This window comes from Neofelis nebulosa, chromosome 6, assembly GCF_028018385.1.
Source record: "Neofelis nebulosa isolate mNeoNeb1 chromosome 6, mNeoNeb1.pri, whole genome shotgun sequence".
Lineage (NCBI taxonomy): Eukaryota > Metazoa > Chordata > Mammalia > Carnivora > Felidae > Neofelis > Neofelis nebulosa.
This window is the reverse complement of record NC_080787.1, coordinates 102132599-102160597: the sequence shown is the minus strand read 5'-3', so window position 1 is coordinate 102160597 and position 27999 is coordinate 102132599. Positions and strand designations below refer to the sequence as shown.

Here is a 27999-nt window from a genome sequence, read left to right as displayed (position 1 = left end):
AATCTGGTAACATAATACAATGTGAAAAGAATCTGCAGTAAATGGTAGTAGATACATGACTGGTAATTTTGGGGAAAATTCAAATTTTTTAAGTATTTATTTATTTTTGAGAGACAGAGCGAGCAAGCAGGGGAGGGGCAGAGAGAGAGGGAGACATAGACTCTGAAGCAGGCTCCGGGTTCTGAGCTGTCAGCACAGAGCCCAAAGCAGGGCTTGAACTCACGAATCACAAGATCATGACCTGAGCCGAAGTTGGATGCTTGACTGACTGAGCCACCCAAGTGCCCCAGGAAAAATTCAATTTTGAGCCATCTTCATACCCATCTCTCTCTCTTTCTCTCTCCCTCCAGGTGGAATACTAAAGAACTTAAATATTTTTAAAATAAAATAAAGACTTAAGAGATTAGAATAAAGTAAGACAAATATAAAACATGTGGAAGATGATTTGCTTTCTGGACTTAGGAAGATAAAAGAAATCACAAAGGAAAAGATCAACAGATTTAACTCTATGAAAATAAAACAGAAAAAGATAAATTGGGAGAAATATTTGCAGAAAATATCATGGACAAAGGGTTAAAATTTTTATTGAAGAGAGCTCATGGAAGTGAATACGAATGACATTAGGATTCTAAGAGATAAATAAAAGGAAAGACAGAAGATTCACAAAAAAATACAACTTGTAACAAGACATTTGGAAGGATATTTAGTCTCAACAAATACCAAGGAAATGCAAATTAACAAGGCAATGCCACCTGTTTTATACATATATATAAAGCATATGTCTGTATATATGCTTTATATATAAATATATGCATATACATATATATATAATTTATATATATATGTGTATATATATATATATATATATATATATACACACACACACACACACACACACACACACACACAGACATATGCTTATACCTAATACTGTACAGTGTGGCAGAATTAGTACTCTTACAAATTGTTGGTGGCATTATAATTTTCCCAACTCTTTTGAGAAGCAATCTGCCAACTTGCATCCAAAGACTTAAATTTTGTTTCAGTAATTCCACTCCTAAGAATCTATCAAAGGAACTGATTTAAAATATAGAAGAATCTGTAAGTATGGAAACATACATTATAACAATTTTAATACCAATGAAAAATTAGAAATTACTTGAATGTCCAACAATAAGGAAAGAGGTGGAAAAGTTATGATCATCCTTTAAGGGAATTATAACCATAAAGGTGAGTTTAAAGACTAGTTAGCAAAATGGAAAAACATATAATACAATGTTAACTGAGAAAAACAGTGTATTAAGTGTATGAAAAGCAGTGTATGAAGGATGTGATTATAACTATGTAAAATACACATATGAAGAATGCTTGAATTCAGAAAAGTATTATGAATGCATTTGAGTGATTATATTTAGGGTAATTTTTTTCATTTGCTTTTTTCATTTGCTAAAATTCTGTATTACATTATTTTGATCGATTTAAAATGAATTAAAATAAAATAAAATTTTAGTTTAGGAGGGAATAGGAGGTCAAGGCAGATGCATGGAAGAGAGATTTTTGGTAGCTGAAAGTTCCTTCATCATACACCATGTACCCACACAGAGTAAGGTCAGATTGGAAATATAGGCTCCACTGTGCTGGCCTTAACAGAAAAAGAAGAGAATTAAAATCTAACTACAAATACTATGTAAATCATTAGGCCATAGTTTGAACCATAGAGTTCTAAGCTGAAAGGGGCTTTAGAGATCATCAGGCTCACTTCCATCTCCCTCCCCTCAAATACACAAACATAAGGTTACAAAATAGGAAAAAGAAGCTCAGGGAGGCTCAAAGACTTTCTCAGAGTCACACAGCAAGTTAATGGCAGGGCGGAACTTGAGTCCAGGTCCCTGTCTCCTCACTCAGCCACTCTCTCTCTCATACCAGATCTCAGGTCAGGACAAAAAGAGGGAATTTCAGGAAGAGCTTTAGTGCAAATAAAATACATAGCTTTTAAATTAAAAATGTGTATTGTTGAAATATAAATAAGCCAGAAAACATCTCCCACATACGTATGTATATCTCCCTTCTAACTGTAGCAGTATTTTGATAAAATAGAAACTTTGACCGAAAATGAAAAAACCATTACATAAAAATGTTGGCAAAGCCCAGCACTATGATCTGTCTCTGGCCAAATAGGGGAGGAATAGAGCCAAACAGAAAAACAAAGTTAAGTAGTAACATCTGCCTGGAAACATTCCCTTGGCCAAGGAGCTCCCGCATCTCCCCTTTCGGAGAACCTACATCTTTGTGGAGACGTGGGCTGTACCAGGACTCAGGCTGGGCCGGTGTGAGCCACATATCCAGGGCCAGCCGCAGCACGCGTCTCTCCAGCAAGGTGAGGCTGCTGGCTGATGTGGGTCTGCAGGTGTGACGGGCCTCCTGGAGAAGGTGATCAAGAGATCGGGGGATGAGCGATGCCAGGCCCAGGGAAGGGTGGAACTCCAGCAGATACGTGTTTTTCAAAGACGGGCTTGAAAAGAGGATGGATCAATGACAATTTTACACAGTGAAGAACTTGATCTGTTTCAAAAGACATTTGAATTTTACATTTTTTAAGACCAATAAAATAGCTGTTTTAATCCAGGACATTATAAAAAATTGGAAGCTTAAAGGGGCCTCAGAGGCCATCCAGGGAAGCCACCAGATTATGCAACATGCTCTTTGCTTTAATGTGAACCCTTTTAAAATTGGGAGCCATAAGAATTTATTCTAAAAGCCCAATCTGATTCTTAAACTGTATACGGGAAACCTATAAACATTCTAGTAATCAACATTTAGTCAAATATCTGAAAACAAAATAACTTATCAGTGACTAAATATTAAATAAATAATTTCCATAATTGCTTTCTATTTTTCTACCTGAGTCTTTATCCTTTTCCCTGAAAATGTTAATGAACAAAGACACATTTTAAATTCTGTACACAACTGCTAGAATCATTCACGTTTGCCATAAGAATGTTCTATTTTATAAATGGATGAAGCCAGAAATAACAAAGTGCTTGTCTGTGGGTATTCCTTTGAAAATAGAGGATACAGCACAAGTCAAGGGCCTTTCTATACCTACATAGAACTAAAGAACATAAATACTTCTTAAATCTATGCAAATGGGATTCCTCTTAGTTCCAGATCTTAAAAATTACAACCCTAGGGCTGGAAAGGAATTTCATCAAGCAAATAACATTTGCTTTTGAGACTGTTCTGACAGGTCTTGGTATCCATACAGTCCTAGCATGTTCCGCCAAGAACCATTTCCTCAACAGTAGATTCTTGCCATAGCAAGCCGCACACAGACAGCTGATGTCTCAATCTTATGACAGAGAAGAAATCAGTCCTTAGAAAGGTCTGTGGAGAAAATGCAGTCTTGTGCCTGGAACTCCCAGGGCTCTTTCTCAAGGGATAAGGTTAGAATCTAAGCTATGAGGGACACCAGGGTGGCTCAGTCGGTTAAGTGTCTGACTTCAGCTCAGGTCATGATCTCACGGTTCATGAATTCGAGCCCCGCATTGGGCTGACAGTTCAGAGCCTGGAGCCTGCTTCAGATTTTGTGTCTCCCTCTCTCTGCCCCTCCCCTACTCATGATCTGTGCCTCTCCCTCTCTCAAAAAAGGAATAAACAATTAAAAAAAAAGAATCTAAGCTACGAAATCCCATGGCATCCTGCTACTCCCCAAGAAGATACCATAGCCCATTGTGGCCATATCCTAGTGAAAGTGCGCCTGTACTGCTGACCTGTGCGCTTGATGGGAGCACAGGGCCATGCCTCTATTGTTCACAACTGTGTCCTCACCTCCTTGCGCAGCGCCTGGTACTTGTAGGTGGCTCAGCAGATATTTGTGACATGTTGAAAGGAGCTGGATGATTTCTCCACCCATTTGAAGGCAATAGAGATTGTGATCATGGGCCATACAGACCAACTTGGGGCTTGCCACCCACTTCCTGATTCCCTTACCACTCTCAAAGGCAAGGAAGGAATGGCGGGGAGGGGGTGGCTCAAGCTGCATACATGTCATGGGGGTATACCTTCTCTGAGTGATCTTAGGAAATTTAGTTTGCTCCTTAAAGGGGTAGAGGATCACAAGGCGAGTTTGCAGAAATGGTGACACTTACTAGAGTAAAGAAATTCCTTTTTGAGAAACTTTTAAGCACACCCAAGTTTCATGCATGTCCGCTTGTGTGGCACCTCTGAATAAGTCCTCTGATAGCATTTTTAAGAGCAACTTCTTTCTTTCTTATAGAGCTTCTCATGAGAATAAAGATTCTGTACCCAGTGTTTTAACTTTTAAATTCTAGCCTCCTATTCTTTATTACTTACAAAGCAAATGGATATTGAGTATGCAAGAAAATCCCTCTTCTGTGGCTTTTATATCTACTTGTCTCATCTCCCCAGATACTTGAAAGGTACTTTATAGAATAGTATTTAGACTTACCATCATACCCTTTAACTTATCTAAAAGATTAAATGTAAAATGTCTAAAGACAATAGCACCATACCAGCTATTGTTGATGGAAATAAGTTGTTTGCAAATTATGTTAAGGGGAAGTCCAAAGTTACTGCTATCATCTGGATGGCCTCTTTGCCAAAGCCTCTGGACATACTCCCGCTGGCGCTCTATCTAGAAATGTAACATAAAAGTTAAAATTAGAAAAGTTAAACTTTCCCATGGGTGTGAATTATGAGCCCTGGCATGAGAAGAACAGCAGTCCTTTGCGTCCCTTCATTATTTGACTGATTTTCACCCAGACGTGGTTTTGAGGATCCATTCACACGAAGACATGCTGGTGTCTCAGTCTGAGCCTGGGATCAGCCAATAAAAACAAAGGCAACCAAGTTGAGACACTCTTAAGAGGCCCAGGAAAACTTCTCTTTGTCAAATGATTGACTACAAGGAAAAAAATCTAACCAGGTCTCAGGTAAACGCACTGCAACAATTTATCCCTTGCTTACTTCCTGCCACTGGCTTTTCCCCAGAGGATGTACACTAATTTTTCCTTTAGTGTCCTAAAAATAGCCACAGCATTAAAAACAACTTAATAAACACAACTTTATACATTAATGGCTTGTAAAGGGGTATGTTTAGTCCTCCTTTCAGTACCAATAAACTCCATCATGTAGTGAAAATAAGTTATCTATTCTTTGCGGACCATTAAATGTAATTAGGGTTGGAAACTTCCATTTAAGACTGTAGTTATGCTTGGAATTCGACAATGCAAATGAGCTTACAAATAAACATGCTCAACGTGCTGCCCTAGAAAACCTGGATTCTGAACGTGCAATGAAAGGAAAACACTATTTTCAGTTATGGCCTTCTCACATGTACTATTTTAAAATCCAAATGTACTTACGTGCTGATTGAGGATGCCCCTCACCAGCTGCAAGTGAAGCCTCAGGCAGGTGCATTCATCTTTGTAGGCCTTAATGAAATAAGGGTGGCTGAAATCAAACCTTGGGCACCTGTGCATGATGTCAGTGATCACTTGTGCTAAGGCAAACCTCTCCTCGGGGTCCAACACGTGCTGGTAGGCTTCAAAGTAACTGTCAAGAAGCTGCAAATAAGGTTTCTAGTCAGGGAACAGCAGAGGCAGCCGTAGGGCCCAGCAAAGAGAGGTGAGGCCCCACCCACTCCATGCTTTGGAAAGCCCCGGGGCATCAGCAGGAGAGAAACCGCTCAGAACCTCGGGGTACCGCGGGGTACCCCGGCCTGGTTCGGGCAGCTGCAGCACCAAAGCGACTCAGAGCAATTAGTAAACCCACAGAGGGAGGGAGGGCAAAGGAAGGGACACTAGTTTTGCCTGTGTCCCCTCTTCCCCTGCTCTCCACAAATAAAAGGAGCTTTAAATAATGAATAATATAACATGTGATAATGATAAGCTCTAATGAGACGGTGCATGCAATGTCACTCCATCAAACATATTTGTCTGTAACACCTTTCTCCACAGGCTCATTCTCCTGCCTCCATTTTACTCTTTCACCAAATGGAGGCAGGTGGCCTCCTCTCCTTATCCTCATTTCTGACCCCTTTTCTTTAACAGTGTGCTCAATTTTACCTAGAAATTGCTAGGAAGGGCCTGGTGTACAGAACTCTGAAAGGCATTTGGGGGAGCTTTTCTTTTCTTTTTCTGGTTTTTTTTTTTTTTTTTTTTAGAAGTGAGAATTAGTAATTTTATTGGAATGTTGCAGTGTATAAAATCATTTATATACTTTGATTATTGATAATTTGATGAAAAATTATTTGTATTACTTTCTTTTTTAATTGTTTAATTTATTTTAATTTTTTAATTTATTTAAATTAAATTAAATTTAATTTAATTCCAGTGGAGGTCACAAGCCTTTCCTAAAAACCAAAGAAAGCTTCCAGACACTAACCATTGAAGAGGGTTCCTAATGTGAGAATCCAGAGAGAGATGTTCTTTATTTTGCTTTTACATTTGTCTGTGAGCGTAAGAAATTTCTGTTCTGAGTGTAAATTCTATTTGTGTGTAATTAGTCATGGTGCTAATCAGGAAAAGGCTCTTGAGAGATCACTGGGCTGGAATCCCAAACAGGGACCTAAGGGCAAGATAATTAAGCAGTTCTGAACAGTGTGATTACTGTTCAGGCCTTCATAGGCCTTAGACAATCTTTTTTTGGAGACCCTATCCCACATTATATCAACTATATTAAGACATACATCCCATTCAAATTTTTTTTTCTGTAAAAATGTTAAATGATATTTAGAATTTTGCTTTTCAATTTGGCTACAAACATCACTTTGAGTTAATGATTGGCTATGATTTCTGGGCAGTATATATTCAGAGATTCTTAAGAAGTGAGAAGATCTGATCTAGAAATTTTCAGATGCAAAAGGAATGTTTATAAGTGCTCAGTTAACAATGTTTTTACATTTTACTGACGTGATTAAGCATTACTGCTTTCTATGTTGTATTTTCTTTTCATATTTCAGAGTAATGCATAAGGTTTTTTTTTTCTCAAATCCCAAACATTTTCAATGGTACCTGAAAAGCTCTTAGATCCTAAACACCAAGTCCACATTGCCTGATGGGTAAATCAGCTTTCACTGGAAGCTTCTGAAGTTTTATTCCATTCATTTCGCAACAGAACAGATTCCTTTCCTCTGCTGATCTAATCCAACACTTCCTCCCTCAGAGTTTTAGCTCAAGATGTCCCTTCCCAGTCTTCTTTCCCTAGCTCCTCTTATGGAGGTTTCACTCTTCTGGAAGGTGTCAGCTCCCATTGTAGTCATATCACCAAACCACTAGGAATTTATCCAAAGGATACCGGAGTGTTGATTCATAGGGGCACATATACCCCAATGTTTACAGTGCTATCAACAATAGCCAAATTATGGAAAGAGCCCAAATATCCATCCACTGATGAATGGATAAAGAAGATGTGGTTTGGGGCGCCTGGGTGGCGCAGTCGGTTAAGCGTCCGACTTCAGCCAGGTCACGATCTCGCCGTCCGTGAGTTCGAGCCCCGCATCAGGCTCTGGGCTGATGGCTTGGAGCCTGTTTCCGGTTCTGTGTCTCCCTCTCTCTCTGCCCCTCCCCCGTTCATGCTATGTCTCTCTCTGTCCCAAAAATAAATAAAAAACGTTGAAAAAAAAAAATTAAAAAAAAAAAAAAAAAAAGAAGATGTGGTTTGTATATATAATGGAATACTACTTGGCAATGAGAAAGAATGAAATCCTGCCATTTGCAACAATGTAGATGGAACTGGAGAGTATTATGCTAAGTGAAATAAGTCAGAGAAAGACAGATATCATATGTTTTCCCTCATACATGGAACTTGAGAAACTTAGCAGAAGACCATGGGAGATGGGAAAGGGAAAAAGTAGTTTCAAACAGAGAGGGAGGCAAACCATAAGAGACTCTTAAATAAAGAGAACAAACTGAGGGTTGATGGGGTGGGGGGAGTGGGAGAAATGGGTGATGGGCATTGAGGAGGGCACTTGTTGGGATGAACACTGGGTGTTGTATGTAAGTGATGAATCATGGGAATCTACCCCCAAAACCAAGAGCACACTGTATATATACTGTATGTTAGCTAACTTGACAATAAATTAGCTAAAATTGAGCTAAAACAATATATATACATACAGATATATACATACAGATATATATATATATATATATATATATATATATATATACACACATACAGACGTATATATATATACACACACATACAGACATGTATATATATATATATATATATATATATATATATATATATGTATATATATTTTTTAAAGACACACAGGCTTGCCCAGTGTGTGCATTTAATTGGCAGAAAGGAGTGAATTGCTGAGGTTGCAATTTCCACCAATCTGACAGCCTAGCACACTCTGAGATGCATCAGAGAAAGAGTGTGTTTTGTTTCCTTGGGTGTTGGTCTTCCTGGTGGCTTGGGGCCAGGAAGTCAACCCTCTTCTTAACAAAATAAGAAATTTCCCTGAAGGTGATAAAAAGCCCCTCTCTTTGTGTGGAGTCCATAGCTAAGAAAAGAATACAAAACCAGAAAGAACTGAGAAGGTGCAAGCACTACATGAATACGTGGCAGGAAAAGCCAGGAGTGTCTCCATCTTGCTAATCATGGCTTCCAAGACTCCCTAGAGAGGTAAACACTCAAGAATCAATAGCAGAGTAGGAATCAAACGCTGCCTTATTAACAGATGTGCAGTATCTGGGCTTCAATGCTAAAGCACTAGGAGGGAGATCCTAGGGCACTTTATTTAGCATCTGGATTTGCAGGATGCCCTTTGGGAAACATTGGTCTCAGGGACCTTAGGTCAACCTTAGCATGAAAGGGAAGGCACCAAAGGAGGCTAAAATCTCAGAACACACAATGCACTCGTAGGTTAGGAACTCACACATCTCAGAGCAAGGAATGAAGAAAGGTGGAGATCTCCCGCCCTGTAAGTGAGCCTTGGGGAAAATTGAACAAGCAGGGTTATCTAAGTTACCTGTTCCCTCTGCTGAGCTCTAGTCTAGAATAACATTCAATAATTAAATAGTAGAGGACAAAACAAAAAGGAGGGAGTGACAGGTAAGAAAGGTGTCACTTAATAGCCTAGGTGGGGAGATTAGGAAAGAAACAATTACTTCCCTAAATCATTCTGGACTAACTTGAACCTTTTTCACTGAGCCAAGGCAATCCCAGGAGCTGGTTTATAGTATTTGTATGCCTTGACCTGTTTTTTGTACAAAGAGCCCTATTGTTTGGCTATTTGGTAGAAGTTTGTGGGGAGGGTTCTTGCTGGTGATTTCAATCTGCTGATACCAGGTTGCAGAGGTTGGTGCTAATTTGCCAACCTCGCTTTGTTGTTTACAGGATTGCCAGATTTAGCAAATAAAAATAGAGGTCACCTAGTTAAATCTGAGTTTCTGATAAACAACAAACACTTTTTGAGTATAAGTATGTCCCGCATATTGTCATAATTTAATTGGCAACACTAGTTGTTGAAAAGGAAAACGTGGCTCTTTTTAAAAATTCATTAGGCTTTTTTAAGCTTTGGCCTCAACCTCAAGAAACTCTCAGATGGACCCTTGCATAATTTTATTATTAATACTTTCCCAACAGGGGAAAGACCAGGATCTTTCTGCCTCACAGGTTCTATGTATTATCTGTTTGCTAACTGGCCCATTTCCATTTAAACTCTAGGCTGGTTATTTGTCTAAGAAGTCTTCCTCGCCTGTCAAATGTCACCTGTGTGTGTCAAGGGCCAACTCTCAGGCAAAACAATGCATGGTACACACTGAGGGTAGGCATCAAATATTAGAGAAAATGGGAAAAAAACAAAACAAATAATCTCAAACCTTTCTGTGTTTATATTATTTTTACTTCAAGTGTCTTATATTTCTGGGACTTAAAAAACTTAAAAAAATAACATTTTAGATCAAATGCAAGTACAAAACAGAAAATCAGTGCTAGCCACAACTGTCACAGGTTTTTATTTATTTATTTTAGTTCTCCAAACACTAATTCAAATTACCCTGAAAATGTGTCCTCTGGTGGCTGTAGAGAGAATTAGCATGTGGAGCAAGTGTCACTTAGGAACCAGGACAGCTAATGCCTGGCTTCTCTGAGTTCCTTAATTCACCTGAATTCACATTAGCCCTAATTTTATGAGAGTTTACACACAAAATGGTTACTTTCGGGATTTAAGACAGCCCAGTGTGTACTCTAGATTTGTACTCTAGATAACACAAAGGTTTATCCATTAGAAATAGGCTCTTTTGACAGAATTTCTGGTTTAGAAGGCCACGTTTCACAGCGTTGGCACAGATAGCTAGCTCAGTTTCTATAGAGAACTTATTGTCAGGGTAGGAAGGGGGGAGGCGTTTTCAATGATTTTTTTTAAGTTAAAATAATTTCATTTACCATAGAGGAAACTAGTGAACAGCCCTGGTAGCTTAGCACAGAATGAAGTGTATGCCAAAGTGTGGAGAAATCGATTTTTCAGTCCTCTCTGCCCTTCTATTCTTCTATTGCCATTGAGTTCTACCTGGGGCCTCCATAGAAGGCCTGGAAGCACTGAAAGGGAAGGTGGGGAGACAGAGCCCAGAAAAGGGGGGCTGCATAAAACTCATGTTTCGACAATAAACTTGTTGAGTTCAGGGATTCTGTCTTATTTACCTTTAATGTAGCCTTTTTAGTCACTACACTCTGAGTCCAGATCTCTCACTTAGTTGATCAAAGGAAGTTTCTAACTGGCAGATGAAGGGTGCAGATGCAAACTCTGTAGAGGCCAGTTCCCTTTGAAAAGAGGAACGGTTTTCAAAGCCCGAGGCTCTCACCCTTTAAACCCAGCCAGGTGTTTTCAAAAATTGGGTGACCTACATCTCTGTGAGTAATAGACCAGAGAGTAGATGAAATGGTTAACCATCTAATCTACTAGAAAAACAATTCAAAGAAAACATTTCCACTTCCCCATCTTCTGACCACATCATAGTGCACTGTAAGCTGGCTTCCACCCCCATACCTCCTCTGAGAGTCCTATGAAGCTGGCAATGACCCTGGGGACTGACCCCACTGCCTGGTGTTTAGGAGTCCTCTTTCTTGATGTTTCACTGCATGCCACACTAGTTAGTAACTGTCCTCTCCTAATTAAAAGCACCCCCCCCCCCTTCATTGGCTCTTATCACACTATCCCTTCTTTTTTTGTCCTCTAGTTTCTTTGGCTACTTCTTGTTCCCCTCAAGGATTCTTGTTCTGTGATCTTCCCCTTAAATTCAAGAATTACCCAGGGCTGCATTTAAGACATCTCTGGCTTTTCCTAGTCATTTGATTCATTACTGTGGCTCAACGTTCACCTTCATACCTCAGCTCATATCTGCTCCTGACCTTCAAACCTATACCTCCCACAAAACATTCACACCTGAGTTTTAGCAAACTCTCCTCACATGCCTGTTGTGGCAGGCAGACTCGGTATTGCCTTCCCCTCCAAAGTGCCCCTCCTCCTGCATTCCATTTCAGTTAATAGCCTCCTCCCTGACCCTGAGAAAGTCCTTTTTAATTCCACCCTTATTAAACTCTCACCCCAGCGTCTGGTCTTCAAATCCCAACATTTCCATTTCTACAAAGTGCTCTCAAGTCTGCCCTCCTTCCTGTTCTCACTGTTCCATCCTTGGTGTAGGTCCCGTCTTCCCTCTCCAGGTCACTGTTGCAATAACTGCACTGCTCTTCTGCACGAGCTCCACTCTAATCTATTCTCCCCACGAATACCCCAGCAACTGGTGAAAACGGAGCTATGGTCGTATTTCTCCCTTACTGGAACTCACCGATGGCTCCTCTTTGCTCATAAAATACACTGTAAATGTTGTATGGATTAGCAGGCCCTTCACAGGCTGCACCCAAAACACATTCAGCTCGTTTCTCATCATGCCTTTATAGCCTAGCCATAGAAGTCCTCTTGTTCTCCAAATTCACTATCCTCATTTTACACCTCCCTGACATCGCTAATGCTGTTTCCTCTGCTTAAGGATTTTTCCTTCTCTGACAGACAACATCTTACACATCTCTTAGTAACAGGATTAAATATCTATTCCTCTGAGAAGACTTGCCAATATTTCCTTTACTCCAATAGCCCCCCACAGGACAAATTCTTCCCTCCGCGGTGGTCTCTGGGGATTTTGTGTGTGCCTCAGTTGTAAGCTGTGAGTCACCTGTAATTTTTACTTAGAGACTGGGTCAACTTTTATAGACTAGAATTCCTTAAAGACAGAGATTATCTTCTCTTATTTATCCATATGTTCCTAATGTCTAGAATAGTTCCTGAGACAGAGGAGATACTTAATGTTTGATGAATAAACTCCCAAGAGTTGGTGACCATCAGAAGGGCTAATAATCCATGCTGTGGATACAAATGAAGAGCAGTGTTTCATTTATTACTAGGATATGAGCCACTGATGGTATGATGATGAATTTAGCAAGATGCCATCTCATTGCTTTAAACTCACCCTCGTAACTTGCTGCGCTGAGCATATCTTGCCCAACTGCCTGCCCCACCCACATGTGGTGTATTTCTAAAGGCCATAATAAAGTCAGGGTGTCTGTGTGTAGCAAAGTGAGGCTCGTCCCTGACAGGACAATGAATGTGAATGGAATCATCACCCATTCTCACTAAAAACATATATATAAGATCCTAAATTATACAGCCCTCTAACAAATTATGCCTATACGATAAAGTAGTACCCTTCACATTTTATTTTTTGTTAACAAGGAACCACAAGAAAATAAACTTATTATTCACACCCTTACAACTAGCTGAGATTATTTAAATAGAATAATTACTTTATTAGGAGTTGCCCCAAAAGACAGGCTTTTTGTTTGTTTTAAATACTGGGTTTTGTAAGAAAGTTTAACAGATGTTTTGTTTTCTAGGGAGAAATACCTGGCGCTTATTTTCTAGAAGAGTTGCTTCCCAGGTCCATATGTCATACAGCACAGCAAATCTGTCCACGCTTGCATGGGCCCATCCCCAGTTCTGGCCAGTATTTGACTTGCTGCCCTCTTTGTGACCTGGGAGAGAAGGGGGATGAGAATGACCAGAGACAGGCCTTTCCACAGAGCTATTCTCATTTGAAAAGCAGCCCTTGAACTGTCAGCTCCATCTCAGGAATGAAAACACTGAGTCAGTCACAGGGGTTCCTAAGAATCAGCTGGAGAGCCATTGGCCAAGACTAGGACCTAAGTTCACACTTGTTGACTTCTAAGTCAATAGAGGTTTTTGTTTCCACTTTTTAATTTTAGTCTTAAAGGCTAATTTTAGAAATACAACCAAAATTCAGTTAATATGAAATCTTCACAAAAATATCCTCAAACCTGTAATTTAAAGGCAAAACATACATTTCACCTTCTCTAAAAATAGGTCCCTGGTGGTTTAACCACAAACCCAGGTTAACCCCGCTCTTCCAAGTGAAATTAGCCAAGTAAAAACTTCTCAGAGAAGTTTCTAAGATATTCCTTAATTATGTTAATTCCTAACTTAAATCAATAAAGGTAAGTAATAATTGTCATTATATTCAGCTAAAATATTTTCCCACTATATTAATGCTAATTTTTCAATACCAGCATGAGTATTGCTTTCAATTTTTGAGTGGTCTATTTCAGACTGAAATATCAAGAAGAAACAGAGTTTCAGGTGCTGAACTTTGAGTTCAATAATTATCACGTATATGATGGGTACTGAACAAGAAAAAGACTTTGATCAGGAATTTCTTCAGCAGAGGTTGGGAAATCATTCCACGACGGATGACTACATATTCACTAGCTCAGTTGAAAGATGGTCTTGTTCATGTGGCTAAATAACTGCTGACTGTTTCAATCAAATTAAATTCTTAGCAGCTTGAAACAGTTGCACAGTATTATAAATTAATATCAATAAAAATGATGCCATCAGTATGTAGAATAACCAGTAAAGATAAAAGCTAAAAGTTGAAATTAAATGCCCTAGAATGTTGGATGCCATCACTGCATCCCATGATTCAGACACCCATGGTCTGTAACAAAGAGGGCAGAGTTCAATCCAATGTTAAGTTAATTTTGTCAGGCTCTGAAAGGTTAGTTGTCAAACATTCTTTGAGCAGTATTTTATATCAATATTAAAATTCTTTTTTTTTAAGTTTATTTATTTTGAGAGAGAGAGAGAGAGAGGGAGGAGTAGAGAGAAGGAGAGAGAGAGAGAATCCCAAGCAGGTTCACACCGGCAATGCAGAGCCCAACGTGGGGCTTGAACTCATGAACTGTGAGATCATGACCTGAGCAGAAACCAAGAGTTGGACGCTTAACTGACTGAGCCACCCAGGCGCCCCAAAATGAATTATTCTTAATTACCAACCACATATATTACAAAATAGCACAAACCCTTGCTAAATTTCCTTTTAGGTGTTGCAATATGTCTAGAAACTCTAAGCTCTTTCCAAATATAATGCTAATGTCATCATATTATTCCAAAAGGATTCTTCTTTCCTCACCTATTTCTAGAATTGCATACATTTGAGTGACGCCAGAAGGAAGAAGAGAACCCATAGTATAGGTTATTTGATTACCCTGAGTAATGATTTCTCCTTTTGGTGCTTATCCTGCTGGATTTTTGTTAGGAACTCCAGGATGTCTCTGCTTCTAACTGCTGTTTCCCCAAGGTCAATCACTTTTTTGTCACTTAGGAAAAAAGAATTATTACCTTCACTCCCTTACTTTGCTTCCCTTGGGGCCCTGCATGACACCCCCTTCACCTGGTGGGGAACAAACAGAGTCTAAACAATAGTCAGAATTATAACCACGCTTTGAAAGAGTAGTCACAGTCTCCAACAAGAAGAGGGACTTGAGCTAGAAGCAGAACCATATCTTCTCTAAAGCAGGGGAGGTGTATGCACTTAATGAGTTTTCAGATACTATTGGATATGCATTTATGTTTCCAGGTGGAAGGTGTTAAACAGAGCTCTTAGTGTTTATTATTTGTTTGGCTGGTTGATTTTTTAAAATCTGACTTCTGACCTTTCTCTTTCTCAATGTAATGGCTGGCTACAAGCAGCATTTCTGCCTCCAGCTCCTTCAGATCACTCAAGGCTTCATCATACATGACATGCACTCCTCGCTGGTCCTGGGTGTAGACGTAACCCGCGTCTATGCTGTAGTAGTCATCCTGGTTCTCCACTTCTGAGAACTCCATGAACTGGATGCTGTGGACCTGGGGAAAGAAAGCCAAGCCCAGAAGTTACCGGAAAAGAAAGAGTTATATTTTGCCAGCCCAAATGGGCCAAACAGTAGGCTTCTGTTCTCATGCAGTGGGCTGTCAGTATGGAGCTGCAGACATGCTGAATGCATAAAGCACTGTATGTAGAGAAAGACATATGAGCAAAGAATGTTGGCGGGGAAGGGTAGTGACATAGATAAATAGCTGATTAAGTTTTGTTCTGATTAACTCCAGGTTACCTGGAAAAAGGCAGGCAATAGAGCTGAGTGTTATTGGTCAGGGTGCCTGTGTTCTGGGCCTAGCTCTGCCAGGATCTCACCCTAGGCAAGTCACTCAGCTACTCTTGGCCTCTGTGTCCTCACCTGTAACACGGGGACAATGGAGATACCACAACAGTTTTACAGGGGGCACGTTGACACTGTGCTTATGAAGCACCTGAGATCTATACACATGAGCTGTTAAAGACTTTTTCATTTTAATTATACAAATACTTTAAAGATGCATTAACACAATCTCATGTCTTAGTAATATATATACTGAATTGAATAGTGTTCCCCTAAAATTCATGTCCACCTGAAACGTGTGAATGTGACCTAATATGGAAATGGAGCCTTTGCAGACATACATAGGTTAAGATGAGGTCATAGTGGAGTAGGGTGACTCCAATGACTGATGTTCTTTTTTTTTAATTAATTAATTAAAAAAAATTTTTTTGAGAGAGAGAGACAGAAAGAGGGAGCACAAGCAGGGGAGGGACAGAGAGAGAGAGAGAAAGGGAGATAGAATCTGAAGCAGGCTACAGGCTCTGAGCTGTCAGCACAGAACCCTATGTGGGGCTTGAACCACCAGCTGTGAGATCATGACCTGAGCCGAAGTCAGACGCTTAACCGACTGAGGCCCCCAGGAGCTCCCAATGACTGATGTTTTTATAAAAAGAGGAAAACATGGAGACCGACTCAGAGGGGAGAAAGCCATGTGAGGACAGGGGTGGAGATTGGAGTGATGCATCTAGAAGCCAAGGATGCCAAGTAACAGCCAGGATTACTAGCAACTGCCAGATGCTAGGGGGGACAAGGAAGGATCTTCCCCTGGAGACTTCAGAGGGAGCATGGCCCTGCTCATACCTTGATTTTGGACTTGTAACATCCAACACTATGACAGAATAAAGTTCTCTCCTGGTTGCTAGGAGCCACTCACTTTGTGGTGTTTTGTTATGGCAACTCTAGGAAAGTAGTGCAAGTAATCTGGGTATTCCAATCATAATTTCTCTCAGATGACTGAGGAACTGTTGCATCCTGAGAATAATTTTTCTGATAATGATCCTTACAATTTCAAACTTCACTCTTCTCAAGCCCACCTCATGCCCACTCTTCACTCTGTCTCAGCAGAAGCCCCTCTGCTTCTCCACCTCCCCTCACACAGACCCCCTGGCTCACACCCTCCTCTCCACTTCCTTCTGTTCTATGGGGAACAACCCTGCTCCCCTTCTCTGTGACCATTCCCTCCCATCTCTGAAGCTTCCCTTTTTCTTGGATACCCAACTCCTTGCAGCCAGCTATTTTCCCAACTGAAACTGAAACATGCTCACATCCGTCTCCTTTATTTTATTTTATTTTATTTTATTTTATTTTATTTTATTTTATTTTATTTTTTAAATGTTTATTTATTTTTGAGAGAGAGAGGACAGCATGAGCAGTGGAGTGGCATTGAGTGAGGGGGACAGAGGATCCAAAGCAAGCTCTGTGCTGACAGCAGCGAGCCTGACATGGGGCTCAAACCCATGAACTATGAGATTGTGACCTGAGCCGAACTCAGACACTCAACCGACTGAGCCACTTATGTGCCCCTCACATCCCTCTCATTTTTAAAATATCCTCTTGCCCTTCCCCAGGTCCCACCTTTTGTCTCCCCTCCTCCCTACAATCTAACCTCCCAAGATGTGATCTGCATTCACTGTCTCCATTTCCTCATCTCCTACTCCTCACCCGTCTCCATCTGACTCCTGTCTCCATCAAAGCAAACCACTTTCACTAAGACCAACAGTGACCTTTTCTCCACATCCAGCAGACTTTCTTTAGCCATCTTATGTAATCTCTCAGGAGCATGTGACACAGTTTTACACTTCCTGCTTCTTTTATTATTTATTTATTTATTTATTTATTTATTTATTTATTTAATGTTTTTTATTTTTGAGAGAGAGATAGCATGAGCTGGGAAGGGTCAGAGAGAGGGGAGACACAGAATCCGAAGCAAGCTCCAGGTTCTGAGCTGTCAGCATAGAGCCTGACATGGGGCTTGAACCCACGGACCGCGAGATCATGACCTGAGCTGAAGTCAGATGCTTAACCAACTGAGCCACCCAGGCGCCCCTATTATTATTATTTTTAATTTACATCCCAGTTAGTTAGCTTATAGCAGAATAATGATTTCAGGAGTAGAATCCAGTGATTCATCCCCTACATATAACACTCAGTGTTCATCCCAACAAGTGTCCTCCTTAATGCCCATTGCCCATTTAGCTCATCCCTTACCCACAACCCCTCCAGCAGCCCTGTTTGTTCTCCATATTTAAGAGTCTCTTATATTTTGTCCCCTTCCCTGTTTTTGTATTATTTTTGCTTCCCTTCCCTTATGTTCATCTGTTTGTATCTTAAATTCCACATGAGTGAAGTCATATTTGTCTTTCTCTAATTTCACTTAGCATAATATGCTCCAGTTCCATCCACATTGTTGCAAATGGCAAGATTTCATTCTTTTTGATTGCCGAGTAATACTCCATCATATACACACACACACACACACACACACACACACACACACACACACACATCACATCACATCTTCTTTATCCATTCCAAAGCTGATGGACATGTGGGCTCTTTTCCATATTTTGGCTATTGTCGATAGCGCTGCTGTAAACATTGTGCACTCCCTGCTTCTTGACTCACTCATTTCCCTGGCCTCCTGAGACCCCACCTTCTCTTTGGTCTCACCAACTTTCCAGCCATCCCTTTGCTGATGCTTGAGGTGTATTTTTCTCTATCGGGTCATTAAACAGGAGTCACACTTAAGACCCAGTCTTAGGACCTCATCTTTTCCTCCTATACTCCTTCCTTGGGAGGCAGTATACTTTCACTGCTGAGATTACCTTCTTTAGACCATTTGCTCCCTGGTATCTGTAATCCAGGCCTCCTAGAGCTCCAGACCCACATATCCAATGACCTATTTGGCATCTGTTCCTGGGCATCTCAAAGGCCCCTCAAATTTAATATGATAAAATTGTGTTTCTCCCACAAACCTGGGCCATCTCCAACTTGCCCATTTTGGTCAACAGCACCATCACCCAGTCACTTCCTCTAGCATGAATCATTCCTGCCATCTCCTTCTGCCTCACCCTACATGTTTAGTCTATCACCAACTCCTGTTGATTTGACTTCCTATCTTTCCAATCCATCACTTCTCTGCATCTCCACCACCCACCATCCTAGTCCAAGCTGTAATTAGCTTTCACCAGGAAAGTCTAGGAGCTTCTAAACTTGTTTAGCCTCTTAATTGGTCTATCCACATTGCTTCTGGCCCGAGTTTCTTTTCCCTCATTTTACTCACTGCTGACAGAAGATCTTTTAGAAGTGCAGTTTTGAGGGGTGATCAAGGTGGCTCAGTTGGTTGGGCTTCCAACTTTGGCTCAAGTCATGATCTTACGGTTGACAAGTATGAGCCCCGCATCAGGCTCTGTGCTGACAGCTTAGAGCCTGGAGCCTATTTCAGATTCTGTGTCTCCCTCTCTCTCTTCCCCTCCCCCACTCATGCTCTGTCTCTCTGAAAGATAAATAAACATTAAAAAAATTATTAAAAACAAAGAAATGCAGTTTTGATTGTCTTGTTTCCTCCACTTTAATATCCCTGAAAGGCATCCCATCACTTACAGAATAAAGCAAAACTCCTTAACAGGGCCTACACAGTCTGGCCCCTGCCTATCTCTCTCCAGTGGTTCTCAACCAAATGTGATTTTGCTCCCCAGTGGACATTTGGCCATGTCTGGAGACATTTTTGGTTGTCACAACTTGGAGGTAGGTGCTACTGGCATCTAGGGGGTAAAGGCCAGGAACGCTGCTAAATATCCTGTAATGGTTGGGACAGTCTCCCACAACAAAAGAATTATCAAACGCAAAATGTCAATAGTGCCAAGTTCAAGAAACTTTGGGCTAGTTTCATTTTGCATCACTTTCCACCTGGATCACTGTGTCCCAGCCATTCATGTCTTTTGGTTTCTTGTGAGTGCCATACTCTCTCTCTGCACAGGTCCTTTGCACAATCTATCTTGTCTCCATTGAAAGATCTCCCTCCTCCTTTGCCTAGTTAAAGCCTTTTCGCCTTCCAACCTCAGCTCTATCATTACTTTCACAGGGAACTCCTGCTGGCTTCCCTATAACACCAAGTATCTCTTTTGAGGCACTTACTGAGGTTGTTGTCTTACATTTATTTGTGTGAGTATTGATCAATATTTGTCTCACTCACTGGATTTTAAGTACTATGAGGGTAAGGAACATGTATATTTTTGTTCATTATTGTATCCTCAGTGTTTATTAGAGGGCCTAACACATAAAAAGTTAGAAAATAAGTAAAAGAATGGATGAAGAGATAGTTCTTTATATTTTTGTACACAGATTTCTTTTAGTCTATGATTTTATGATGCTTACTTGTACTTCTAACATATACCAGTCAGAAATCCTGTATTTGGCCCTCATGGATTCTCACCTCATGTCATTACACCTAATAGATGCATTCTCAATGGGGGTGATAATGTCCAGGGTAAAAAGTAGTTCTTGGAGGGGCACCTGAGTGGCTCAGTCGGTTAAGCATCTGCCTTTGGCCCAGATCATGATCTCGTGGTTTGTGCGTTCGAGCCCCATATCGGACTTGCTGCTGTCAGCCTGTCAGTACAGAGCCTGCTTGGGATCCTCTGTTCCCCTCTCACAGCTCCTCCCTCTGCTTGTGCTCTCTCAAAAATAAATAAACATTTTTTAAGGAAAAGTATTTCCTGGAGGACAAAAAAATCTTACTTTTTTATGGTATAAAGCACAGATATACATACTATACACATATGTGGCATATCTCTGGTATTAACATTTCTTTGGAGGGGGACTGTTGGGGAAAAAAGTCTAAAATGAGTCCTTGTGGGGGAAGCAATAATGAAAAAAAGGTTAGGAGACATTGGCCCAGTTTTTCATATATACATGAAATATGATATAAATAATATTTATCATCTTAGCTATTTTTCAGTTTACAGTTTAGTGGCATTAATTATAGTCACATTGTTGTGCATCCATCACCACCATCCATCTCTAGAACTCTTTTCACCTTGCAAAACTGGAATTCTGTATCCATTGAACAATAACCCCTATTCCCTCTCCCCCCAACTCCTGGCCTCTACCATTCTCCACATTGTCTCAAGTGAATGTGACTACTGTAGATACCTCATATAAATGGAATCATACAGTATTGGTCCTTTTGTGACTGGCTTATTCCACTGAGCATATTGTTCTCAAGTTTTATCCATGTTGCAGGATGTGTCATATTTTCGTTCCTTTTTAAGATTTACTAATTTTCCATTTTATGTATATATCCTATTTACCATCTGTCAATGGACACTCGAATTGCTTCCACCTTTTGCCTATTGTGAATAATAGGCAAATATAATAGGCAAATAGAATAATAATTATGAACATAGGTGTGCAAATATCTCTTTGAATCCCTGCTTTCAATGCTGGACCAGAAGTCGAATTACTGGACCATATGGTATTCCTATCTTTAAATTTTTGAAGAAGCATACTGTTCTTCTGTAAATGGTGGCTGCATGATTTACATTCCCACCAACAGTACACAAGGGCTCCAATTTCTGCTTTTTGCTATTCTTTAGGCATACATTTTTTTTTAAGTTTATTTATTTTTGAGAGAGAGAGAGAGAGAGAGAGTGAGTTGGGGAGAGACAGAGAGTGGGCAGGGAAAGGGAATGCAAAGTGGGCTCATGCTGTCAGTGCAGAGCCTGACACGGGGCTCGAACTCACAAACTGTGAGATCATGACCCAAGCTGAAGTCAGGTGCTTAACCGACTGAGCCACCCAGGCACACCTAGGCATACAACTTTTTAATAATTAGGCGCCTCCTTTGACTAGGAGTTCCCAAACTGAAAGTATTGTTTCTTATAAAATGATAAGCACCAATGAAAAACAGAAAACATGCTGAGAAAATGACATCACATACAAAAGTTAAACAGCTTGCTTAGATTTATAAGCTAGTATATTGGCTTTTGCTGTTGGCATTTTAGCTCCTATCACCTGTTATGCAAACTGGGCTCTTGTTTAAGGAGAAAGGGACAACTTAGTGTGGAGTCCTTTATCCACTTTATCGGAGAAAAACTCCCAATGTTCTTGTGCTGGGGCATTTTCTAAAACTAAAAAAACAGCTATTAGATTGAGTTTCTGAAGCTGATGGAAAGCATTGCAGTGTCAAGATGCTGACTGTACTACCATTATCTATTTAAATTGCCTTTTTTCCCACTCTCCCCACCAGCGCCTCATTGTTCAAGCCCTCTACATAGACATACATATTCCTTCTCTTTTCTTCCCTCAGTTCCTGTCTCTGAAATGCGTGTTTATGTCCATAGGAGATGAATTTCAAAGACTAGATGGACAAATTACTTCATGCAGGGTTATGTCTCAGCCATTATCATATTTCCTTTCTAATTTCTTCCACAACTATGTGGAAGACTGCCCCTTCTAAAGTTTCTGTGGTCTAGACAGTTGGTCCTTCAATATTATGCTTAGAGGAGTGGCAGGAAGGGGAAGGCAATAATTATCTGTTTGGGTAAGAAATAATCTGATCTTTGGAAAGATTCATATGTTTTTAAGACTGCAAATTAACTGATGCCAAGATAACTATTTGAATATACAGTAAATATAGTAGAACTGGTGGCCCATCATTTGTTTTCTTCATTCCACTGGTTTCTACCATCACTTGTTAATATGAATTTAGGCCTTTTGGCAATTAGACAATATTTCTCTGACCAGCTTACCTTTTTCTAGATAATATTTACATTGATTGCAGATAATAATAGCCCAGTATAAGAATTTCACCAAAAATTGTCAGATGAATGACTCAACCCATTGGCTATAATCTTTCAAATATTTTTAAAAGAAAATTTAAAAATCTATCTCTGTCTCCCCTGATAAGTATAATATTGTTATTGTAGCAAATTGTTCTTCATTTGAACAGCATGATATACTTTGCAATTTCATGTACACTGTCTTTTTGTGATGTCACAACTATTTTGTTAGTGAACGAAGCCTTTCTTCTGCCCAATAAATATTTATTTAATGCCTACTGTATGAAAGATACATATCCAACTTTCGGTTTCTTTTTGCCACCTGAACATCTAATAAGCATCTCAAAATTTCTAAATCCTAAACTGAGATCCTGATCTCCCTAACAAACCCATTCTAAGATGGCAGATGATGGCAACTCCAAACATCCAGATGCTGAGACCCAAACTTTGGAATCAATCTTGATTTCTCTTTTTCTGTATTCCACATCCTATCTTCCTGGAAATCATACCGGCTGTACCTTCAAAATATGTCCAGAATCTGACCATTTCTCACCGTGCTGTCTTCTCAGACACATTGCCTCTAGTTTGATTAATGCAATAACCTCCTAACTAGTCTACTTTAGTCCTACAGTATCTTCAGTCTATTCCCAATGCAGCAGCATAGATGTTAAAATGTAAATCAAATAACATCACTCTTCTGCTCAAAACTCTCCAGTGGCTCCCATTCTCACTCAAAGTCAGAGTCCTTGAAATGGTCCACAAGGCCCTACACAACCTGTTCCCCACCCCTCCAATCTCCCTACTATAATTTCTGCCAATTTCCCCCTCCTTCCAGCTGTGCTGAACTCCTTGCTGTTCTTACAACAATGCTATCCTCGGTTCTGCCTCAGGGCCTTTGCATTGGCTTTCCCCTGTCTGTCACTCTTCTCCCAGTCAGTCATGTGGTTTCCTTCCTGATTTCCTTCAGGTCTTTACTCAAATAGTACCTTCTTAGTAAGGCCTTCCCTGACCACCCTACTTACAGCTTCAACATCCCATCACCAGCCTCCACCTCTATCACCCTTTCCTTCTTAATTTTTCTCCACAGTGCCTATCACCATGTTCACTAGTCTACAAAGGCTAGGTTATTCTGTGAGAACTCCAAAGTTCAGTGGCCTACAGTTAAAATTAATTTTTCGCTTATGCAGAGTCCACTGCAGAACATGTTGCTTTCTAGGCAGCCATTTTCCAACAGTGACCCAGTGATCCAGGATGTTTCTATTTTGTGGCTCAGTAAGTGCCTTCCAATGGCTACAGCAAGTGAAAAGAGCTCGAGGGTCAAGGACCAGCTCTTAAATACTTTGGTCTGGAAGTGACATGTCATTTCTGCTCACAGCCCACTGGCCAAAGCTCATCACTAGGCCCCAACTGCAAGGAACTAGGAAGTCTGAGGAAGCTTTGGTGCCAAACCATCTGACATTCTATATATGTCGCTTATTTATTAATGTCTGTCTCTTTCCACTAAAGAGTTCCATGATGGCAGGGATTTGTGCCAGTTTTGGTTACTGATGTATCCTCAGTGCCTAGCAAACTGATCAGAACATTTGTGGAATGAATGAGGGAATGAATGAAGCAATGAATGAGCTGAGTGCTATAATGGAGTTAGACCATGGGGAGAACCATTCAGCTTTGCATGGAGATATAAGGAAGGCTTCCAGAGAGGTGTTATTTGAATGGACTCTTGGATAGGGTAGGTACTTACCAAGGAAAGAGGAAGTGAGGGACAGAAGGGCCAATATGTGCAAGGCCCAGAGGCATGAACAGCTCTGCCCATTGAGAGGAGGGCCAGGCCCAGATCCAGAAGAATGGAAATATAGAGACAGTGGAGGGAAATGAGGTCCAAGAGGTTGGGGGCCAGATTGTGCCTGGCCTTGAAGACTATGCCTAGGAGCCTGAACTTTATCTCAGGAGAAACAGGATACTCCTGAAGGCCTTCAGGCAAGGGAATGAACGTGATCACATTTGGGCAAAGATCGTGAGAAACTTATAAAGCGATGAAGAGGGCCATTCTCTTATTTAAAATTCTCTACTCCCCACCAACCTTGGAACTGGTCCCTATCCTAAAGAGCACCTAGCCTTTAATGGACTGGCCTGATTTTTTTCTGCAGCCTCCTCATTCCCTCCACTTACTCATAACAGCCTCTGCGACTAGCATGCCAAGTCCAGGCAGATCCTGAACATGCCATGGGATGTCAGACCTCCATGTCAAAAGAGACTTGCTTACGGTCAGATGTGCAGGAAAAGCCTGTTACGTCTCATTTGGGGGCTCCTTCTACTCTGCCACATGCTCAAAGTAAACTCATAAAGTGTCCATGATGGGTGGTAGGTGCTTTCCTTTTTGGGTATTGTCACAGAGTGAGCACTTATTAATACTAGCTCAAGATTTTCCTCCATCCAGGGAAGAGGTCTCCATCTTAGGGGCTTCTCCAATGTCAGCTCCCCAGGCTGGTAAGGACAATGATCTTGGCCCCAGTTTTGGCCCTGGGCCTTGTGAGATCACCCCCAACAAACTAGCATCTGTGCCTCCCATCCCCAACAGGGGAAAGAATCACATAGTTAAGCCTGGACATTCCAGTTTAAATGTTGACAAGGCCACACATATGGAGCTAAACCACAAGGTCATAGTAAAGACCCTGAAAGAAGGCCACCTCCTGGAGTTTCTCACATATAGCAGTAGCTTCTGGCAGCTTCCAAGGGAGCTGTTATTCCTGTCATTTATGAGAGCAGAGAACAGTAATACTGCACACCCTTCAGAAGCTCCTCCTACCATTGATGGGGCAGAATAGGATTTGTTTCCCCTCCCTTCCTTTGTGTCTACCCCCAGACTCCATCCCAGAACAAACAAACTGAGAGAGAGCTCAGTGGTAAGAAAAATTCTTTTTTTTTTTTTTTTAATCTATTAGCAAATAATAGCACAGCTATGGTATGAGGTCAGCTCAATATTAACAGGAGAAAGATGTGTTTGTTTTATAGGTGTGTTTGTTTCAGAAGCATCTTACCCTGCCCTCTAGCTCCACTGAGGGGCATACTTACTGGACTTGACTAACGAGCTAGGATCAAGTGAGAGGGGCAGAGGGGTAACACTGTGTATGAGGAGCGGATGGGGGATGGTACTTGTTAGCGAAGGAGACCAAAAAGAGAAGTCTCCTATATACTGAGTGAAGCTTGGACCCTAGGCGACTGGATGGAAAAATAAAATGTTTTTCAGTATCTAGAGCTGTTCTACTCTGTAATACAGTAGCCTCTAACCACATGTGGCTATTGAGCACTTGCAATGTGACTTGTCTGAGTGGAGGTGTGCTGTACATATAAGGTAAACACAACATTTTGAAGACTTAGTATAAAAAAGATGTACATTAGGGGTGCCTGGGTAGCTCAGTTGGTTAAGCATCCAACTTCAGCTCAGGTCATGATCTCGTGGTCTGTGAGTTTGAGCCCCGCACCAGGCTCTGTGATGACAGCTTGAAGCCTGGAGCCTGCTTCAGATTCTGTGTCTCCCTCTCTCTCTCTCTCTGCACCTCCTCCACTTGCACTCATCTCCCTCTCTCTCTCTCAAAAATAAATAAACATTAAAAAAAGTACGGTATAGGAGTACTGATGCATAGGGGCACTTGTACCCCAATGTTTATAGCAGCACTCTCAACAATAGCCAAATTATGGAAAGAGCCTAAATGTCCATCAACTGATGAATGGATAAAGAAATTGTGGTTTATATACACAATGGAGTACTACATGGCAATGAGAAAGAACGAAATATGGCCCTTTGTAGCAACGTGGATGGAACTGGAGAGTGTGATGCTAAGTGAAATAAGCCATACAGAGAAAGACAGATACCATATGTGTTCACTCTTATGTGGATCCTGAGAAACTTAATAGGAACGCATGGGGGAGGGGAAGGAAAAAAAAAAGAAGTTAGAGTGGGAGAGAGCCAAAGCATAAGAGACTCTTAAAAACTGAGAACAAACTGAGGGTTGATGGGGGGTGGGAGGGAGGGGAGGGTGGGTGATGGGCATTGAGGAGGGCACCTTTTGGGATGAGCACTGGGTGTTGTATGGAAACCAATTTGACAATAAATTTCATATATTGAAAAAAAAAAGTACGGTATCTCATCAATTATTTCTTTATACTGAGTATATGTTAAAATGATAATATTTTGGATATATTGGGTTAAATAGATTATATGATTAAAGTTAATTTCATATTTATGCATTTATTTTTTATTTTATTTTTTTAATTTTTAAAAGTTTACTTATTTATTTTTTAATTTTTTTAGTTTATTTATTTTTGAGAGAGGGAGAGAGACAGAGTGCGAGCAGGGGAGGGGCAGAAAGAGAGGGAGGCAGAGAATCCAAAGCAGGCTGCAGGCTCTGAGCTGTCAGCACAGAGCCTGATGCAGGGCCCAAATTCACAAAGCGTGGGATGATGACCTGAGATGAAACCAAGAGTTGGATGCTTAACTGACTGAGCCACCCAGGAGTCCCCAGTTTATTTATTTATTTTGAGAGAGAGAGAGAGAGAGAGAGAGAGAGAGAGAGAGTACACAGGAGGGGCAAAGAGAGAGGGAGAGGGAAGGAGAGAGAATCTCAAGTAGGCTCCACACTGTCACAGTGCAGAGTCCAATGAGGGCCTTGAACTCAGGAACTGTGAGATCATGACCTGAGCTGAAATCAAGAGTCAGTAGCTTAACCGACTGAGCCACCAAGGCACCCCTCTTTATACTTTTAAAATGTGGCTACTAGAATATTGTAAACTATACACGTGGCTTGTGTTGTATTTCTATTGGACAGAGCTACTCTAGACTGCCTATGGATGACAGTTGATAATAAGATTTCTCAGCCTTATAGACATGACAAGCTTTAAGTCAGGGGTCATATGAGCTTAAAATTCAACTTGCTTGGTAGCAAATTAGATTTTATTTTTCACATTTGTCAAACTATCTTTTAAGAAGATTAAGTTCCTATAAAATCCTACCTTCAGGAATAAAATTTCTAGAGATTGAAATGAAAATATTGCAAGAGTGTCTGCCATATTCCAAGAAACTGTAGGCACTTTTAACTTTATTCCTAAAGAAAGGGAGTTGATATGAATTTTGTGAGCTATAGAAAAATATATTCAAGAGATATTAAAAGTACCAACGGATAGAAAAGGAATAAAATTCTGACACATAAAAAAAAAAAAAAAAAAAAAAGTACCAACGGGCAAACACGCTTTTACAGGGATAAACGATATTTAATTGTCCACCTCTTTCCAATTTTTTTCTACCTTTGTTTTCTAATCCATATTTTCACTTGGGGCTTGCAAAACAGGAAAGAGGCAGAAGGGTACCTCTAACAATGTCAAAAAGGGTCTTATGAGAGCATCTCTGTAAAGACATGTGGTTCTCAGGCTAGGATAACATAAAGGCCTCCTCATGTTCTGCTCACTATACAGTCAACAAACCTGCAGCTGAAATGCCTTCCTTCCTCATGTGTCCTCCAGGGCTGCTTTTACTGCTCTCTGCCTACTCTCAAGTGGACACTGCATTTTTCTAAAAAGCCATATCCCTGGGGCGCCGGCTGGCTCAGTTGGCTAGGCATCAGCTCAGGTCATGATCTCATGGTTCATGGGTTCGAGCCCT

General features: G+C 40.6%; 1 protein-coding gene across 6 annotated transcripts in view; it reads right to left on the bottom strand.

Moving 5' to 3' along the window:
- LOC131514658 (uncharacterized) overlaps nt 1-27999 on the bottom strand; it is a 180199-nt gene that overhangs the window by 96116 nt on the left and 56084 nt on the right. For all 6 annotated transcript variants that reach the window (XM_058734897.1, XM_058734895.1, XM_058734898.1 and 3 more), the window contains 5 exons: nt 15040-15232; nt 12935-13062; nt 5385-5585; nt 4533-4654; nt 2284-2512 (listed from right to left, as the gene is read on the bottom strand). In XM_058734897.1, coding sequence (XP_058590880.1) covers nt 2284-2512; nt 4533-4654; nt 5385-5585; nt 12935-13062; nt 15040-15232 — 873 coding nt within the window. The remainder of the gene's footprint in view (nt 1-2283; nt 2513-4532; nt 4655-5384; nt 5586-12934; nt 13063-15039; nt 15233-27999) is intronic.